Here is a 21,145-nt window from a genome sequence, read left to right on the forward strand (position 1 = left end):
CATATTTCATGACCCATGCACAGGAAAAAACACCCAGCTTTTGTCTGTCATGAATATAGGACTCACTTAGACTTAGGCTTTGAGGTCCAGAATATAGGTCATAAAATTATTACCTTCTCCCCAGACTAGCTCATGAACTGAGAGCAAACAGGTTCCTTCTTCCAGGAGAAAGACATCATCATTTAAAATACTCCTACTGCAAAACAACCAACAATTCAACACTGAGCTTAATGAGGCCCCACAAGTTAGTACATTTAAGTTACAAGAAACATTTTATTAGGATTTGTCCTTGCTGTGTTCCCATTACACACATAAAACTCCCATATGGTAAATACTCTGTGGTATTCACATGTTTACCATCCAGACAGACAACTATTGCCCATATCTGACAATTACTATTTTCCTTGTGTTCTGCTGAGTTTTTTCTTGCCAAAGTTTGGGGGCGGGGAGGGGAGAACAAATAATTATCCGCTCACTAGCACTACAGAGTCACTATTCAGCTATTTGTTGAGAGTTAGCTCCACTACACATGACCTCAAGAGAACCTACGCTACCTGTACAACCCAGAACCACAAAAAACTCTTCAAACTTGTCTCACTTGGAAAGCCTACAGACATTCTTTTCACAGCAGCTCTTAATAACACGATTTTATCCATCAAGTCTGCATTCCCAATATTCACATCTGCGCCCTCTAACTGCAAATTGCTTATATCAGCAGGGGAGAGTGACTAGACGACTTTTCTCCCTTTTCTGTTGGTCTTCAGTCATTTTATTGACATTGTAACAGTGAGCATTTCTCTTTGCTTGTTAAATCACACACCAACAACCAAGCCCAGCTACAGGCTCTCACATGGGGCATGCTATGAAGCAGCCGCAGGCAGGAACAGTGAGCAGCCTCGTCCAGAGTAAGCACCAGACATTAACTGCTCACACCCAGCCCAGCTATGAGGAACAGTGTGAGAGCTGCTGCAATGCGGGGGGATGAGCACAAACCACAGAAGGAGCAAACATGTGCCCACACTGCAGCCTCCAGCAGGTATCCACGATGGTTTGCCTGGGGATGATCAGTGTTTTGAAATGCACAGGACAGCCAGTGGAAATGCAAACACAGGAGGTCCACATGTGGGGCAAGCACACACGTGTCTGTCAGCAACAGATAAACATCACAAACTGCATCAGCAGTAGCCTCTTATGCAGTGGCAGGTAAACCACAATCCCTGGGGCCAAATCCACTCTTGCTACAGGGGCAGAGCTTCACAATGGACAAATTCAGTCCCCTCTCCCAGCCTGGAATTTGGGGTGAAGGTATATAGTGGCTCACTCCTCCTGCCATGTCTTTAATACACAAATTTAACTCCCTATACCCAGTTCCACCTGAATTTTATTAGAGGTTTATCACAGCAATTAAATATTTTGTTATCCAGGCACTTGTGTGCAGGGAATTTATTCTCCAGTCTACTCTGTTGTATGGGGTAAGGTTCTCATCTTCCCTTCTCACTTATTTACAGGGGACAGAGCCAGTGTGAAGTAACATGAGTCTCATGAGTCACATATAGTCCAGTCTTTGGTTGGGCCCAGAAAGAAATGCTCCAAAAGCAGCAATGAAATTCTGTCCTGCCTACCACAGTTCACACATCTCTGGATTAGTTAAAAAACTGTAGCAGTCCCATGGCTGGAGCAAAGCTGCCTGTGCTCAAAAGCCAGAGGCAGCAGGATCCAAACCAGCCAAAGATAAGAGATTTCAGTAGAAAATAAATACTTAAAAATACCTATGGTCTTGGTTTTGTTCCCTCAATCTGCCAGGGATAGTTCCTTGCTTTTTATTTCTCTGTAGATGGACTCTCAGCCACCTCTGGAAGAGCGAACAGCAAACACCAGCTGAGCACACCATAGCACAAACCCAGTAACAGGGTATGAAACTCTGATGAGGAATGGGAGTCTACCTGCAAAGTAAGTGGTCAACACCTTCTGGAAGCAGCCACCAATTTAGGTTATTTAAATTACAGGCTCTCAGCACATCTTTGTCTGAAAACAGTTACCCAGACCCATCAAACTTAATGGAAAATAGAGTTCCCCTCAACAAACCCACCATCTTTTACTATTTTTGCTTTGATGCCTGTGAGATATGAGCCAGTTAACAGCTGTGAGAAAGACAGGGAAAAGGTTTTGGAGGAACTGGAGGCACCAAACAACCTATACAGTACTGATTTACATGCTGAGCAAGTGGAATGCTGACAGCCACCTTTCACCAGGCAACATGCTTACCTTAGTGACCTGGTGCTGCACACTGGAGAGCAGCTGCCAGGGCAGTCGGACTGTGTAGCCATCTCAGCAGAAATATGGCATTTCCAAGGAGCCTCCATCCCATCTGGGTGTCAATGCAGAGTAGCTGTGTGCCCATGTGAGGGTGTAGGGATGGAACAACTTCACAAAAGTACCTAAAAATCCTCTTTGGCAGCATCGCAGAGTTTCCCTCAAAGAGCTGCACATTCAACAGGTGAGTCTACCTTTCAGGAATCATTTCTCCCCTCAGATGAAGTCTCATAATACTGACCCCTAGTCATTGCAGCATAAAGCTTACCAGCAGCTGATGGACACCCATCGAGCAATACATGTGGACACTCCTGTCTTTGCTCATCACCACAGCATTTCCTTACAACTTTTGGTAGGACATTAGTTGAACATAACTCCCTCTGGCCACTTCCCACAACCCTGCTCTGAGGTTCCCCATATCCCAGCAGCATCGCCCTGCCAGCTGTGGCAGAACAGCTGTTGCTGTGGCCAAGCAAGTGACGCAGCAGAAGAGCTTTTTAAAGGTTAGTCAGGTTTGGAGCAAGTTGCTGACACAACTTACTCATAAATAAGGGAGTTGGCAAGAATACATTACAATTGTAATGCTGCTCAAAACTATATTGTAAAATCATCACCACCATGGGTGTATGTATTTCCACACCTCACCCCCACAAACAGAATAGGCAAATGCTGTTCTCTAGGCACCCAAAGGTTGGGAAACTAATTTTTAAGGGTGCTAAGTCCTTCTCAGCTTCACATGGTGATCGGTCTGACAGGGTGCTTCAGACAGCCTAACTTTTACGCCAAACCACCTTCACACAAAATAGCTGTCATGTACAACAGCTCTGTGGGTACACTAGCCAGCAGGTCTGAGCAGCATCGTGTATAACGCTGACAGGGGTGGCACATCAATGGGCAAAGCCCTCCAGACCCATCAAGAGAACCCCACAGGGGTATACAAAGGAGAAAAAATTAAGAATTGATCACATAGATGAGAAATCTGGACTTGCTGTATCAGATAACAGCCCCAGGTTCCTGATGTCAAGAATCAGGTTCAGTGCCCCCTCCCTCCCAAAAACACAGCTCACACACTTCCAAATTTTGGTTTATTTTTTTTTTTCTTTTTAAATAAAAGACAGCTCCGAGATACCTAATCATTACTGTGCTGTTTGTGCAGGACAAACGAATTCTAGATACTAAAATGCACAAGGCAAGTTTCAAACTGCTCAGCAGTGCAAGCTCAAGCACTTATTTGCAATGGCTTTACTCTCTATATAATCAGTTGTATGTAGCAATGACTGTATATAAAGAATATAGTACACACTGTTGTTTTCATTGTCAATTTACAAAAGAAAAAAATATTTTCCATTCTTATTATACATTAACACTTCAGTAGCAAGTTACAGCTGTTGTGTTGGCAGGACCTGCAGCTTCAGGAAGAAAAAGGACATGCATACATATCTTTAAAGAACTCTAGACTATGACTTTATAATAAATTACAGAGGATAGATACCAGCCAACAGAATACCGATTATCTGAGTTCAGTACATTTGTGACTCTTGCTCCAAGGAAAAAAAAATAATTATCTTGCAAAATACAAAAGCTAGTAGCTTGTATTATGCAAATAATACAAACCACTTAGAGTATAGCCTTGTCTTCAAATGTTTGTGAATAATAGGCTTGTGGTTTTAGGCAAAGAAGACTGAGTAGTTGACTTAGTCCTTGCACCCTTCACACATAACTAGCACCATAAAGATGCAAGGACCTCAACAAACACCTAAACTTCATGCTTAATAACTAAAGCATGCATTTTGTAGAGTTTGTGCAAGATACACATTCTGTTTATTAAGGTTATTGTGCAAAAAACTCTCAACCACTGAAGATGTTTCTGTAATTCTGTTAAAATTTCAGCAACATTTCCAAGTTTAGCAGGTTGTGCGAGACTAATGAAAGAAAAAAAAACAACATACATGTGGTTCACCCTTGACTGCAATACAGAGACACTGTACCAATGGATTGGCAAGTCAGAAAATAATGGCAGCTGCCTAAGTGTCCAATGAAGTGGGGAAAAAAATCAGTTAATATGCATTGCAGTTTACTTTAAAATATATAGATATTTTTAAATGGCACGAAGCTTTGTACAGCTGGATCTATCAGTGCAAATACATACATGAGGTACCAATGTATTCAGACCAGATGTAATTATATGTATCTTACAAGCACTCTCAATCTCCTGTTGTCAGATACAGGCTGACAAGCTGTAGCATTGAAATAAAATCAAAGTCAAAACAATTTTTCAGCATCGTCAATACCAGATCATTGTAATTTCCCAACAACTGATCTTCTGAGCTTTCACTCCTCGCACTAATTTTTTTTTTATTATTTTTAAAAACCTAGTGTTAATACTTAGTTTTGTTTTTCAATATTTGAGAATTGATTATAGAAAAAAGTTAAAACCATGTATGTAAACTGGAACAATATCTATAACTGGCTGAGTATTTTAACGTTGTTTGAAATTTTAACAAGTACTGTCAGGAAGGAGGAACACAGTTATTGCTATTTGGGGATTTAAAATCAAAACAAACAAAGCTGAAAGCATAGACAGAACTATTCCAATGGTGACGGTAAATAGATACAAACCAGCATTCTGCCTAGAGTCAGTCCTTTTGCATTTGAACACTCTTCAAGTTATCTACAGTGTTCTCTTCTGAGGAAGTATAATGACATTTACATGGAGCTATGGATTTAAAATGGCTAACTGTGGGACACACACAGCTTTTCAACTCTGGTAATTCTTTCTTGAGATGTTCTAGCTGCTCCACCTGGAATATATTTGGTTGTTCAGGATTCGAGTCATATATCCTGGGTAAACAAGAAAAAACACTGATCAGTATAACCTGACAGTTCACAGAAATGTAAACTAGATGAAGCAACTGTTTTTTTTCCCTACTAGAGTAAAATCAGTTATCGGCAAGTCTATAACACAGTATGTTTGAGGTTAGCACCTTAAGTTTTGCTGTTCATCTTGCAATATAAAATGGTATTCCTTTTATACAATGGTTAATATTTCATTGGATATACTAAAAAAGCCCTGGCATCTACCTCACTCTCCTGACAAATGTGATTTTACAGCTGGCACAAAGCAGTGAAGTAAGAGCAGAGTTCCAGGCTTGACACTTAAAAGCATAAGACATTTCAGAGCCCTGAGATTATTTGAACAGACTGTGACACACTACTTGTACATAATACTGAATGGAGTTTATACTTACTGTTTCAGGAAGTATTTCAGCCCCCCAGCTCAGAACCATTTTTTAAAATTACCACTACAATATTCGAAGAAGACTGAAAACCAGAAAATCTGACTTTCATTCATACCTTATGCAAATTTAACAATCTACATTATTTTAAGTAGTATATCATCTTTTCATTTTCTTGTTTTCACACACATAAACAAAGCTGCAGGATTTCACTTGTCAACATTGTACTAGATTGTCCAAACCCAAAACATGTTTTGAGTTTGACAGTGTAGGTACTTAGCATAACTAAAATACTATTCTTCTAACTCATTATAAAGCAAAAGCAGTCATACTTCTGTAACCTAACTTTGTTACAGCACTTATTGTGATCAGGATACATTCTCACCTCCCAACATGAATTTCTAACATCAGCATGTTATTTATATCCAAAATTTAAATCCTGGCATCCAGTTCCCCTCACTTTCAGCATACAGAGTTTCAGGTATTGCAGGTCTCCAAGTTTGTCTCCTTCAAATTAGAACTTCTGGAATAAATCACCATGGCTTCTGCTTTAGTCTTTTATGAATATTCATACTTTCCTTTATGATTCCTCTAAAGAAACTGGTTTTTCTTGCATCACCCTTTCTCTTTCATACCATAATTTCAAAATATGTCCAAAAAGGAACATGTCACAACTAAACCAATGGAGTGCTATGTGATACACTGCCAGGTGCCTTTTTACCCTGGCAAGGCAACTTGTGAACTGTTGGCAAGTCCAAGCCATCAAAAATAACATGCAGCTCAAGAAGTGATACAGTAAATGGAATTCAAATGAGGAAACACTTCTGCAGGAAATATAGATATGGATCATCTTCTCTATAGTAAGATCAAAGACAGTTTCTGTGAAGAAACTCCTAGAAGGATAAATGCTGTACAGTTTTATGGAATATGAAGAGAAGGCACAGCAGTTATATTACTTGCACAGCACCTATAATCCAATCCAATACAGGCCTAAGATAAGACCCAAAATTGCCTAAAAGAAGCAAAATCAAAGCCCAGCCTGGCCGCTTTCCTTTCAGGATGCAGGTCCAACCTGTGCTTTCTTCCTTTAAGTTAGTTTGCACCTTATAAATTTCTCTATGTATTCAAGAGAAAGCACTGAAATAAGAAGATAATTTTCTATATAGCAATACAACTTAGGAACTGCAAACCTTAAGTCCTTCCCACCAGTTAGACACTAGAAGAGCAAAGGCAAGTCTCTAAGCCCCTTGTTCTAGAACACAGCTAAGCATGTTTCTAAGCAGCTTTTGGTAGGTATTTTATTAGTTCTTTACGAGGTTAAGTGTGAATTCTGTAATTCTTGCTTCATACTTTTCAAATGAGATTTTGGATGAGTTCAACCCTCCAAGCTCCCTTCAGACTGTCCACTGGAACAGCTTGCTCCAATGCGTATATTGTATTCCTTCTAAACCCAAAGCAGAGAAGACAACTTGAAGCACAGCTTCCCCTGTACCTCAGAATTTCTTGTCCCCATTTTTCATTTGGGTCCGCAAAGGTAAACCAGCAGTTGGTGAAGCCAGAGCACAACTCCAGCATTTCTCTTATTAATTATTTCCAACATCACCATCAAAATAAGGAATAAACTCTCATCTCCCCATCCTTCATTCTTCAACAGAACAATTATTTATAAGTAACTATGCACCAAAGATCCAACTTCCTATTAATAAGCAAGACCTGCAGAAGACTGGGTGATCCTTTAAATATTACTTTTTTAAATCAACACCTTCTGCAAAAGCTTTGCAGGACATTCTGTGGGCGTAGAGTGGGCACAGAACCGATGTGCTTAGCTCCCATCAGGTGTTTTTGCAACCTCTGAAAACATATTCAGCAAGTCTCAGTCACAGCTGTTTTTCTTTGCTATTGCTTTTGATTATAACTTTTTTTCTTTTTTTAAACATTTCAAGGTAAACTTGAGTTCACTTTGCAATTCACAAAACAGGAAAGATAAGACTGTCATTGCATAACATCTTAATTCAATAACTGAGTAGACTGAATTATAAATCAACTAATACTTGTTAACTTTCTCTCTATATATCCATGCTGTTATTTAAATAGCATTCAGTTTCAAGCAAATAAAATGGCACAGATTTAGACAGATGCTTTTGCCTTTATTGCCAGCTAAAATTGTGTCAGTTTAGAAAGTTACTAATACTAATAGAGCACAGAGCTTTTGGCTGGAGCCTGCAAATGCAACATGCAGCCATAAGGAATTGGAGTGTTTAGAGAGGAGACAAACACACTGAAGATTCTCATGCAAAAGCTTTCAGCATAAATGTTTGAGGATTACCGGTTTAATATTTTCATGCAGCTGTGTATTACTCAACAAACAGAACTCAGGTCATGTAAAGTGAATTAAAAAGAAGATAATACGCAAGTGTAAATTAGCACCCACCCCCTCTCCACATTGGTATTTTAACATAAAGACTGGTGTAAAAATGTAAGACCGCATTACCCTTTCTGAGTTAAGTATATTCAAACACAGAAGTACTTCCTGGACTGTTTACACAGCTAATTGAGGAGAAAAAAACACCAGTTAAATCATCCCCCAAGTCAAATCCAGAGAATTTCACTACAATGGGTTGAAGTTTCTTCTCTAAATAAAATTTACATCAAACTAATAAAGCATTTTAAGCATGATATTTAATTTTCTGTGTGAATAAAGGATACCTGGTCATGCATTTAAAGTACTTCTTGAGATTAGAGCCCAAATAGAAGCTTGGAGGCAGAAGTGGCACCTTTTCCATGGCTTGCCCTTTTAACACAAGTAGTCTGGATATCTTAGACACTGAGATTAATGATGAACATAGGAAAAAAGAGGAATATTGTCCTGGCAGCTGCATTAGACCATCCGTTTGGTTTAATGACTTTGAGTATGTCTAATAATCTGTAGCCCAAGTGGAGTAAGGACTGGATACAGACAAACAAACCAAGCCAATCAAAAAAAAATTATTTTCCCTGCTCCAGTGAGATTATTCTTTTGATAGCATTGGCATTTATAAACTTCCCAGGTTTAGCCTTGCAGTTTTTCTCCATGCAAAACAAAGTCAGATCCCCTACCTGCATTTTGTTTTGCCCAACACTCGATATCAGCAACTTTTGGTATTCAGGACACAGTTCTTCTGCCATCTTCACAATTGGCTACAATGTTTTGCTCAATTCTACATGGATGATTAAAGTTTGGAAAAAATAGCTTCTAGAAATCATCTCTACCCAGACAGTTAATAATTTCTGACATAATTACCACATGCAATAACAATAACTCAGGGCCATATCCAAGTGACCTAAAATTCACTAAAATTTCTGTATTCACTTCCTAGCTTATTCATGCAAATAACACTTATTAAGATGCTTTAAGTAAAGGTCTAGTAAACAGCAACACAAAACACCAGGCACAGCAATTTTTGATAAATATGTGGACTTGGCCTTAAGTCCAGAAAACAAAAATTCTGCAGAAAGAAGCCATGGAAAAAATAAATCTCGATTCAGTCCTGGAAATAGTCTGGAATTTGAAGATGCAACCATAGCATAAACTGGCTTTACACTAATAAACAGATAACTGCAGTCCCTACGCATTTCTAGACCTTGAAATATGCGTGGACATCTCTCCCTTTACTTGAGTTCGGCTTCACAGTAGGTTTGAATTTATCTATTTCTAAACTTCAAAATGCACAGAACACAGGTGCTTACACCACCCGTATTTAAACTTTTGACAATTTAAACTCTTGATATTAACTTCATACTCTCAAATTATTTGAAGAACTGCCTGTTTACCAAGCAGCTCCAACTGTGAATGGGAAAACTCGCTGCCAGGTTTCAACATTTCCACATGCCATCCAGGTACCACTCGCATTTCAAAATGTCCAGCTTGAGGTATCTGATGTAACTTTCAGAATGTGTGATATTCCTTCTAAGGAACCTCTGTTAAGGGTAAAGTTAATACTGTTCAGACAATTAGTAAATTTTGGAAAATAATTGAGAATTTTAAAGGAATATTCAAATATTTGTTTTGGACTACAGAAAAAAAAAGTCAATAATGTTTAGAAATTAATGAGCCTGCAACAATTATACTGAAATGAGATAATTGTTTGCTACTCAATTGCAGTTTGTAACTTGAAAAAAGAAAGAAAAAATGCACCACTGAACTACTGTTTTTAAACAGCTTTGGAATTAGGTGTTCCTGTCCTCTCAATGAAGTGGAAAGATGCCAAGAAGATGGAAAAGATACAAAAGGCAGGCAGTGAGAGAAGAGAGGACTAGTGTTAAGAATCTAGATGGTCTAAATAGTGCAGGAAGGTTAAGAACTTTTTTTTGTTCGGTTAAATCCACAAGGGAATTCAGCCTATAAGTAATTCTAATGAATTGGTTAGTCATCATACAGGGAGGTAAAAGGTATCCTCCTGTCATACTGCAACTTAAAACACACTAAACAGTACAAAAGGGAACATAAAATGATACTTAGAAGACTTGAAGGCTTAACAGAAATGCAATATTATTTAAGTAGTGTTGAGCAATTATCTGAAGTAATAAAAGCAACATAAAGTCAGAAATAAGGCTGTCACTTGCTTTCCTATTTTACCATAGTAGTGCATATCTAGTACATCAGGAGTAATTAGAAACTCTAGTAGACTGGATCAGTAGACATCAGATGAACATATTCCACAAGAACACTTTATGCAGTAGTATTTGATTAAAACACCCCACTTGTCTATTTATCCCTTCACCATGGAATCAAATTTCCTAACAACCCTGTGACTGTACAGTGAAGAGTCAGGGTACCATTCTGTCTGCATGCTAATCCAGAGAGATTTTTCATCTACTAAAGCGGCCTCAATCTGGACTGGTAGGAGAGGCAGAACATGTAGTGCTGCTGGAGCAGGAAAGACAATTTAAAGTTTCAATGACTTCAGTCTGAAGCTGATCCCCAATGTCAAAATCTTGCTATTCCTTTTTACCACCAATTAATAGGAGATGTTCTATACAGTACAAGGGAAACCTCTGGAAAACCAGAGAAGCACAGGACCCACCACTCTGGAAGGACTCTCAACAGTAAAGAATAGATTGAAGAGAGTTAACTATTTTTTACACTACAAGCCTAGAACTCTAAGATCAAAAATATTGGATTTCTTGCCTCTAGATACATAAACTTGACTCTCAGTTTTCACTTCATAAAACAGAGCCTTGACAATTAGTTGATTTCCCTCCCTCCTTATCCCCCCACCCCCAAAGCAATGCCCTTGCTAAAGCAAAATGTTTAAAGCAATTCTATAATTTGACATTTCAGATACACTTAATGCTTTCTCAATTACATATTCTTTGTAATCTATCAGAAATTATAATTTAATACAGCTTCCCAAACTAATCATTATCTTGTAATAATTAATTCCACATTTTTTATGATAACAGATCTAAAACTTTGAGGTTCTGTAAGGAAGTAAAATAACACTTTTGTTCAAAGATTTAGCACAGTATTCTGATGTCTATCTGTGTGGATGTAATAACTACTTTCTGAAGTGACTGATTTGGCAGTTTGCCCTCAAGCTAATTTTAATAGGAAAAAATGGTGAATTCACAGCTTTGAAACACAACAGAATGCTGGCAAAAAATAAATTAAAATCATTAATTTAAGTAGTCTAAACTGTTCCCATAACTAAATGTAGAAGCTGAAGATTTTAGCTGAACAGTTAAATCCATTGTACTCATGTACAAAATTGAGAAACTACCATCAGGAATGTTAACAGCGTGTATGCCATGCACTAATTCTTTAGAACATCAAATTACATTTACATTAACCTCACTAGAAACAAAACTTATTTTGCTTCATATACACAGCTGAAATAGTGTTAGTTTTGTTCTTGAACTGGGTTTATAGGCTTCTTGTACTTACAGTACAAAAGGAAGATATTCTGCGCTCAGTCAACCAAAAAGCAATGTGAAAATGTCACAGAAATCAGGATACAATAGTTTCTCAGTTTTAGTATCATAATTATTTTTAAAACACAATCAAGTACCTGTCATATATTAGCCCATGAACACCATATTCTCTCAGCTTCTTCCTGTTATCAGCATCATTTGCATCATCACCCCATGAAAAAACAACTAGGCCTTTCGATTTGGCCCTTTTAATAAACGATGGATTCCTCAGCAGATCTTCAGAATGCACATTAATTCCCTGAAATACAAAAGACTTTGATTAAAATCCATGTTTCTGAAACACTCTCCCATCAGGTTTATCTTTTGACACTTGCAGCTCCTTACAATTTCACCCATAACTGCATTTTTTATTATTATTGAGTTTACTGATAGAACTATTTTTGAGCACTGTATTAAAAATCCAGTTGAAACAAAGGACATTATTTTGGCAGCTACCAAATGTTAGTGTAATTATTTTATGAGGTTAGTTGTAATTTTAAGCATTAGCGTCAAAAATGATAAGATTTAGAAGTAGTAATAATTTAGTTTCAGTTTACTGCAGAGTAATACCAGAACTTGTCATCTTACCAGCAAGTTTTCAAACTGTGCAAAAGTAATGGCAATTGGAGTTGTACGAGATCTAAGATCCATAAGTTCTGGATAGAGTTTAGATTCTCCTTGGGTGAGAAATAACACAGGATACTTGTTTTGCTTATGTCGAACCCTGTTAGAAAAACAAGAAGTTTACAATTTGCAAGTGTGTTAAAAAGCAGTGAAATTCAATCTTACTGTTTGAGGAGAATTACACTCTTTGCTGTGTATTCTTCTAGTTCCTAGCTGGTGCAACGAGATGGTACTACAGTTCAGTATCAAACTGTGTAACAAACCACTCCAACTCTTCCTTTTGCTATTATCAGAGATTAACATACAGTTTAAGGGAAGCTAGACTTCAGGTTGAACTCAGATCCATATCCTCAAAATGTTTACATAAAATCCTCAAAGACGATTCAATTCCATAATTTCCTCTTAAGTGCATGTTAGAGTAAAATGAAGATTCATGGTAAGAACTTCTAAACATGGCTAATATACAACACTTAAACATTACTGATGTATTTTTCAAGTTGGATACCACTACACTGGTACGAGATCACAACAGATGGAAGCAAAGTTTTGGGATCAGCGTGTTACACACTATCACACACTTGCTTAACCCTTTTATCAGTACCTTAATTTGATTTTATCCCACCCACTTCCCCTTCAATGTTATTTCAACAGTGGAATTTCTCATCACATGAGATTTCCATAAAGCCTTTCATTATCAGTGCTAAATCACTTCTTGTAACAAAGTACTAGAGCATACTGTTAGTTCATATGTTCATTCCCCAGTTCACCTCCCGTGCTTTTTCTGTGCCCCAATACCTCCTATATGACATTCCACAAAAGGAAAGCAAACCACTTAACACGACAAAAAACCAAACCACCACCAAAACAAATACAAGTAATCCAAAGTTCTTTCATTTTCTGTCCTTTTTAAAAGGAAGATATAGTAAAAAAATCTAACAATGATTTTTGTTTGTAAGTTAGGCTTGTGTGCCCGTCAAGTATGACTGAAAAAGACTTTGTGATACCAGAAGGAATCTTGACCTTTTTGCTCGTGTCAAGACTGAAGCACTGAGGAAGGCACTTGACAAATGTTCTCCTATTTAATTTTTAGCACAGCTCAGATGGTAAAGTGGTCCCAGTTTAACTCTCAGCTATTTTGGCACCCAAATTTTAGGTCTAGTTAAAACACAGGTTATTTGCTTCCCATTAGGTATTCTCATGTCCAAAGTAAATTTTACCCAATTGAAAAAAAAGTAAACACATTATTTATCTATTAACTCACATCGTACAAATATCCGCATTAAAAGAAGAAAATACAATTCTTCTTCTTCCAGCATTGATCAAAACAGTTTTTAGAATAATATCTAGAAAGAGGTTCATATCAAAGTAAGTTGACAAGTTGCCATCCCACTGTCCGTCCTACAAAAAGAAAGCACAAGTTTCAGCCATTTAAATTAATGCTTACTAAAATTACTTTAACCAGCAATGGTCTTTCATTGAACCCGAGCAGAATGAGAATCCAGTTTGCCTGTCTGAATACAGAGGTCACTCCTTCAAGTCCACCAAATGCTAGTTACAGCTCTACAGGACTGTCAGTTTGGGAGGTATGGCCACATTCTAACAGCAATAAGATTCACTGAAAAATTCACTGTCTTCAGGAATAGTGTGGCCAGCAGGACTAGAGAAGTGATTGTGTCATTGTACTTGCTGCTGGTGAGGCCTCACCTTCAATCCTGTGTTCAGTTTTGGGCCCCTCATCATAAGACAGACATTGAAATACTAGAGTGCAGAGAAGGGCAACAAAGCTGGTGAGATGTCTGGAGCACAAGTCTGATGAGGAGCGGCTGGGGGAACTGGGGCTGTTCAGCCTGGAGAAAAGGAGGCTGAGGGGAGACCTTATCACTGTCTACAAAACACCTGAAAGGCAGTTGTAGCACAGAGGGGGTTGGTCTCTTCTCCCAAGTAGCAAGTGACAGGACAAGAGGAAATGGCCTCAACTTGCACCAGGGGAGGTTTAGACTGGATATTAAGAAAAAATTCTTCACAGAAAGGGTTGTCAGGCATTGGAAAAGGTTGCCCAGGGAAGTGGTGGAGTCATCATCCCTGGAGGTGTTTAAAAGGCATTTAGACAAGGTTTTTAGGGACATGGTTTAGTGCTAGAGTTACGTTATGGTTGGAATCAACTGAAATGATCCTATAATCCTATGAGTCTGTGATTCTCATCCAAGGAGAAAGTTTCTAGGAAGTCTCTTTTAACTTAGAAAACACAAAAGAATTGCATTAAGATCACTACAGATATTTTACATTGCTATTTCTAAATATAAAACGCTACAATAAGATTTGTAGAAACGAATGAGATATCCTTTGTCTATGAGAACAGCAAGTACCAGTCTCCCTGCTGTTGACCTTTCCCAGAGCATGAGCTTGTCTCCACGCATATGGACTTCCACCTACCACTCTTCCTTGTTTCCACATACCACTCTACCTCCTTTGCTTCTCCAACTCCAGGCTTCCAGTCCTATCCTTGACACTGTTTCCTCCTAGACGGAGCACTAAGCAATCAAGCTGAATTTGCAGTACTGCTGATTAGAAGGAAAACAGTTGCTTGTGTTATTGCACCATGTTGTAGCTGCCCCTGCACCAGACCAGGAGAGTTTGAATTTCTTGTCACTTTTCCCATATGTAACACGCCTGACCTGCTGCAATCCATTGACTTTAAAAAGGATATTCCACTAAATCAACTCAACCCCGTAAATCATTTCTATTCTTTTAAGAGTAAGTCTGTTCCATTTCCTAAACCAGTGCTATTATACTCCCCATTTTAAACATAGTGGGTTATAATAAAACAAAAGAGCCACATCAAAAAGAAACAAAATTATGCCTTTTTTTGTAGCTCATAAATTGCCAGGTCAAATTACAAGCTTTAGCCATGGGAATGGCAAAGTATCAAAATAAATTGCACTTACCCTTTGTTGACAGATCCATTTTATCTCTATGTTGAACCCAACATCTTCTGAAACAGACTCCAGGACCTGAGAAAATTCATTATGTAGAGATGCCACACCAAAGGAGGACAACTAAGAACTACGAGTGTAAGTACTGGGGAATACATTGGAATTTAACACCAATGTAACAGCAGAACAAAAAGCTCTGTTTTTCACATTTAACACAAGATAAAGCTACATCTTTTCCTACTTCAGTTTCTAGTTAAGAAATACTTGAAAAATCAATAAAATCGTAATGACAAAATTTTGACAAGTTACAAATATAAGTCAATCCACCTTAACAGGCGTAAGAAATGCCCGTTTGTACTCCTAAAGAAATGGTTTTTTACTGCTCCAGGAAGTTTTTCTGAATGCAAAAAGTATCTTAAGTAAAAGTCCCAAGTATGAAATCCATAAGCTCGCCATTGGGGTGATGAGATCAAAAGTATGTGACATTCTTGTAAAGAATTAAATGTATGATGACTTCAAATCAAAAGGTGAAGCTAATAGCTAATGAAATTAAGGAAACATTGGTAGATGATTCTTTAACCCTATAAAGATGACAGGCATAGAAGGGACTAACATACCCTTTCTTATAGGAAGAAAATTAAACTTGCAGAATCAAACCAGGTAGAGGAATGGAACCTCAGTAGTTTAGCCCATTCCACAAAGTTCTTTATTTTCTGCAGTTATGCAGTAATCTGATTAGACAGTAAAAAAAAACAGAGTAGGGCGTACGACCTGTAATTGATAGATATTTCATACATGCTCTGATATAAGCCTATAAATTACCGGATATTAATCATTTCCATGATCCAAATAAAAAGCAATATAATTGTATAAAACAAGACTCTAGAAGACATGTTCATGCGCAGTTCAGACATTAGGAAAAACAGTAAGAGGAAGAAAAAATAGCAATTCTAGGGAAAAAAACACTGTAAATGGTATCAAACTATATTTGGTCGACAATTGTCAGATGTTTCTGTGCAAAATAAGCCAACACAAAGCCCCAAGTTGGCAAATAGTCATAAATGGGAACATACTCGAAATTCACTTACGATTTCTTCAGGTCTGCTAGATAGCCAAGAGTCTGTGATGAACTCCCAAAGGCCTTTTTTATTTTTTTCAAAATTAGTAAACAATTGTTGATGCTTTAAAATGCAGTGCCCAATTGTTAACAAGCTCCAAAACTGAGTGTATCCTGAGCTATACAACTTGGGTTCCTGAATTAGGAAGCTGAAGATATGCAAACTGTTACTTTTAAGCATTAAAAAGGCTCCAGTGGCCAACAATAAAGCCTTTAAAGGTCCCTTCCAATCCAAACTATTCTATGATTCTATAACTCACAACAGAGGCCTAAAGCCAAAAATTAATATTCCCTGGACATGTGCAAAGCTGAAAGAGAAACGCATGTTTTCATGTTCCACAATCATCATCTCTATTGCTGTATATTCACTGCTTACTCTCTGCAGAGAAGGAAATGGTTGGGTCTCAGAGTTTTCTTCTTCTTTAAAAGATGCTGAAAAGAAATCCAAAATATTGAATCAAAACATAGCAGCACTGATAAACCGAGCAAGAAAAGTCTGCCTCAAAATCTTAAGGCCTTTAAGAGTAAAGAATGGAATCAGGTCTCTCGTTTGATTATGAGCCTTCTCTCTAAAAGTGACATACTCCGAGGATGCTGTTGGCAATTTCTGTTTTGCCAGTGAGAAATTTTGTCAAACCCCTGTCAAAAGTATTGCTGGAATATTTATCAGAAACAGCTTCTCCCATCCCTCACTGTTTCAGTCACTGAATCACATTCAGTAGAAACAGCCTTGCCTGTCAAGGCTTATTATTTATTTAATCTTTTCGCAGACATGTAGGGTGAGGGAGATAACTTTGCCCTTTTTTCCTGACCCTATAAAGGGGATGGATTAGAGCCAAAAATTTACAGCACCAAGACACCCTACAGCAGTTACCAAAGTTCTTGTTAGCAATTCTGAAGAGCTGCCAAAAAGGTACAGTTAGGGAAGTGTAAGATGGAAACATTAGTGGCAACTGTGATACAAATCTCTATTTATCTATAGATTCATCTTCTAACCTCCTGTCCCCTCTTCCCAAGGAAGTAACTTCCATCCACATATTTACTTCTTAGAAAAGAACTGTACAGCACGCACAAAATTCAAGTAGCTAAACAAGCATTTAGAAACATTCAGGAAGAAGCAAAATGTGATGAGAACAAGTGACTGCAACCACAATATATGCCATTACATAGTAACAAACAGATCTCAAGACTCTTGCAAACTAGTACATACCATTGTGATCTTTTACTTTCAGGGCAGTCACATGAGCCAGCTGAATGGCATAAGAAGAGTAAAATTAACAAATACTGCACCCATAGATATCTTGCTATAGGTAAAATATAAGTAATTTTCCTTATAAATTGTTTTAAGTTCAAAGGTTTACAGTGTTAGTAATTTGTAAAAGAATAAAGGAAATCCTAGTACACATCACAATTTTCTTTCAAACTTTAAACCATGAAGATTTCAAAGAAAGATAAAAAAAAAAAGAAAAAAAACCCTGAAAATGTTCTTACTGAAAATTCGGAAAACATGTTAAAGTGTAGAAACACACATAATATAATTTAAGATTAAGATGTGAAGTCGCCTGAACATTAAACCCTCCTCTGTCAGATGTTACGCTCCATGTTTCCAGTCAAGTGCAGAGCACTGACAGTGGGTTTAGTGTAGTCACATACTGAGATAGAATCAGGCCACATCAGAGCAAACTACCTCACTCCATTCAAAATCTCCACAAAAAGGGGGAGACCAAGTCATTTTAAGTAAAAAAAGATTATAGTTCTTTGATCAGACAGATGCTTAATTGTCTGAGGACAGATATCTCAGCTGGGTCTTCGGTGGCTCAGTCTCATTCCCTGACTCCCCTTTCAAGAAGGCAGGGTGCTTCTGTTTAGAAGATACAGTGATACCCAATGTAAGAAAAATGAGGAATTTGTTCTAACCAGGCTGTCCAATCCATACCACTGAATCATAGACCCTTCTACACCTCCTAAGAGTAGTTCAACATTATTTGGATCTCTCTTGTTAATGCAAAAACCTTTGAAAATTAGATAGACTTCATGACAGATATCTTTCTTCTTCAACAAAGACTGCAAAGCATTGGCTTTCAATGAACCATACCACCACTTTCAGCCTTCCTTATTTTCTAAAAATTATTAAATGGATCTACACAAGTGGTCAGGCTATCTTTCTAAAAATATAAGTAATAAAATTTACTCAAGTATGGTGCAAAAGTAATGTTCTTAGAATTAGCTACTTGTTCTACTAGTACAATTTTCAAAATATGCTCTGCCAAACTATCTATAGTTACTCCAAAAAAAAAAACCAACCCTAAGCTTCATACACAATTTGGAATTTTACACATAGCATATCTAGCCAAAGCAACAATACCTTCAATAACTGCAGCTGATCAAATGTGAGTTCTTTGACTGCAATCTCAAACAGTTCCAAAGGTTCCGTATCCAGTTTCTTTGAAGAGAAATAATACATCATTAAGCACCACTGAAAACTACGAAAAAGCCTACATGCTTTTAATATGCTAACATTAAAGGCAACTCATTTTTTCCCTTTTGTTGATAAAAATACAAGTGACATCTTATTATAATACAAGTAAGATGATTGGTTTCCGGGAGACAACATAGGCACTTGGAAACATAAAAGAGGTGTCAGTTTGAAAAAATCAGATTTGGTCTTTCATACAGGTCAGAAGCTCCAATGTTCTTCCTTCAGAAAGCTTAGCACATTTATTTTGTAAAAATCTTGATCAGTTAACATATTCAGGAAAAAAGTTCGGAAGTAAAGAAATGCATTAAAAAAATATTCCAAGGCAGTTCAGTTTATTATTATCTATCCAATGTGTCAGAAACTAATAAAAAAAAGGCAAGTGTCTTGTCAAAAATGAGAAAGACGCACACCCTCGCCCCCAAAATAAAAATCTGGTGTAAAAAAAAATTTCTATCAATCTATTTTTTACTTCCCCTCTTCACTATAAAGGAATTTTTACTCAACAAGACAATACCAGTTCAATACACACTGAATATGCATTTCCCTTAGTCAAAGTTCCATTCTACAACTGTTCAAATCCAAGCTTCTTACAAATTCCGGTATCACTAGGGGTAGTGAGAGTTCAATTACATAGATTTAGTGATAAGACAGAATTTATCTCAGTGTCTGCTCTCCAATACTATTTTAATTTTCACTGACAGAACTAAAAAGGAAGAAAACTACAAGAGAACAGTGTCCAACCTCCCTGCACTGCTGCTGAACACAAGTATTCTGGCCTCAGCGCAGAACATGCAATGGACCAGATGGAAATGCACCTCAGTGGTTTTTGGTTTTTTGAGTCACAGTTCCTTATGCCTATGGTTCTCATTATTAACGACCATGACATTTTATGAAAACATTCAATTGTCATGCTTCATAAAACTTGGGTATTTGGGAGGTGTTGTGCAGACTGTTCAGAGCCCTTTTTAAGGAATGCTTATCTGTAAGTACAAGTAACAGTATTATTCCCTGCCTCTTACATTCCAGTACTCTTGATGCTTACAAAAACAGCAGAAAAGAGCTTTTGGTTAAAAAAAAAGGAACAACAGCAACCTTATGAGGTACACAAGGAAACAGGACACTTGTTTTCAAGAGCCATTTTCCTGCTCCTAGAACCGTCTTAACTCATTTCCTTCTGTTTGACCGAGCAATCCAAAAGCAGTTCTTCAGCCTCGCTGTCCCAACAAGACATGAAGTATATTGTTTACCTCACAGTTAAAGGACATGTAAAATGCTGAAGTTAAAAAGGGTTACAGTTAGAAAAACTATTGGAATCCAAGCCATTTGTGGCTAATCAAACTCCCTAAATGAAGGACATCCTTGTTTCTTCCACTTTTCTGCTTTCCACCTACTAGCCACTACTGGGATACCAAACAAGGTTGACTTTGGTTTGACCTAAAGAGCTTTTATGAGTACATAACTGCTTAAGAGAAGTATACATTTAAGTGGCAGCAGGAGTAACAAATCATGCTGAGAATCACACTAACTCTCCCTCAAAAAAAGAAACAACCATAAAAATCTTACTCTGACAGTCTAAGGGAGTCCCAGGGGTATTACTGAATACAGAGAAGTTGCCTTTGTTTTTCTTCCAAACCATAGATGAAAAAAAGCTAAAAAATAACTACAACAGTTTGAAGAGTCTCAAACTACGTATCTGAAATGTTGATGTTGCTACTACATCAAGTGGAAAAACTCAGCTTCCCTGCTCTACTTTATGCACATAGTAATGCTGCACACTTATTCCCATTTCCATCACTTTATTCCCCATAATTATTTATATGAGAGACTGGCTTTTTTTTTTTTTTTCCTAGAATAGTCACATTTAAAGACAAAATACAGATATCATCTTCTTTACCTTTTTCATGGCCATGCAACATGTGAGATCATGGTATACAATAGGCACATGATCTTTAGAAAGATGTACATCAAATTCCACATAAGCTGCTCCCTAAAGATAATTGAAAAACACACATAACAAAACAAAAACACATGAACTATTTATGCAAAGCACTTCAGAACTGCAGACAAGTTGTCAAGTATCCACAGGTCCTGGGCATCAACCAGAAGTTGAATGCAACTGGCTATTACCAGTTAAATCATAACAAAGGATTAGAAATCAAAAACAAGCAAGACACATATGGGAAAGTATTTTAATTACCATAACACAGTTCTGATATATATATATATAGCTTGCTTAATCTTGTAAACCCTGTGCTAACATTCATATATCATAAATTTGATTTCAGAGAAAGGCTAAGATGATGTTTTTAAAGGTAACTGCCCCTGCAGTGCCCATTCTTCCTCCTCACCACCCCACAAGTGATTGCTACAGATTGGTAAAGCTCCAGGGAGATACTTCATATAGTAGGGAGGTTCTGGAATCACTAGTAATGCAGTAGTGTGTTATAACATGCGCAAGAGCAGAAATAGCTGCGTCAAGTATTCTCCTGTACTT

General features: G+C 37.5%; 1 protein-coding gene across 17 annotated transcripts in view; it reads right to left on the bottom strand.

Annotated features, from left to right (window-relative positions):
* Positions 1-3,384: 3,384 nt before the first annotated feature.
* The window catches only part of GPCPD1 (glycerophosphocholine phosphodiesterase 1), a 46,287-nt gene continuing 28,526 nt past the window's right edge, over positions 3,385-21,145 (bottom strand). For 15 of the 17 annotated variants that reach the window (XM_065059128.1, XM_065059137.1, XM_065059138.1 and 12 more), the window contains 9 exons: positions 20,546-20,638; positions 18,538-18,615; positions 17,383-17,422; positions 16,549-16,604; positions 15,068-15,133; positions 13,384-13,520; positions 12,087-12,222; positions 11,597-11,757; positions 3,385-5,154 (listed from right to left, as the gene is read on the bottom strand). In XM_065059128.1, the coding sequence (XP_064915200.1) occupies positions 4,950-5,154; positions 11,597-11,757; positions 12,087-12,222; positions 13,384-13,520; positions 15,068-15,133; positions 16,549-16,604; positions 17,383-17,422; positions 18,538-18,615; positions 20,546-20,638 (972 nt within the window). In that variant the 3' untranslated portion in view covers positions 3,385-4,949. Of the gene's footprint in view, positions 5,155-8,645; positions 8,747-11,596; positions 11,758-12,086; positions 12,223-13,383; positions 13,521-15,067; positions 15,134-16,548; positions 16,605-17,382; positions 17,423-18,537; positions 18,616-20,545; positions 20,639-21,145 lie in introns of all 17 variants that reach the window. The other 2 variants (XM_065059143.1, XM_065059144.1) reach the window with 1 other exon arrangement.

The sequence above is a fragment of the Columba livia genome, chromosome 3 (genome assembly GCF_036013475.1).
Source record: "Columba livia isolate bColLiv1 breed racing homer chromosome 3, bColLiv1.pat.W.v2, whole genome shotgun sequence".
NCBI classification, from domain to species: Eukaryota; Metazoa; Chordata; class Aves; order Columbiformes; family Columbidae; genus Columba; species Columba livia.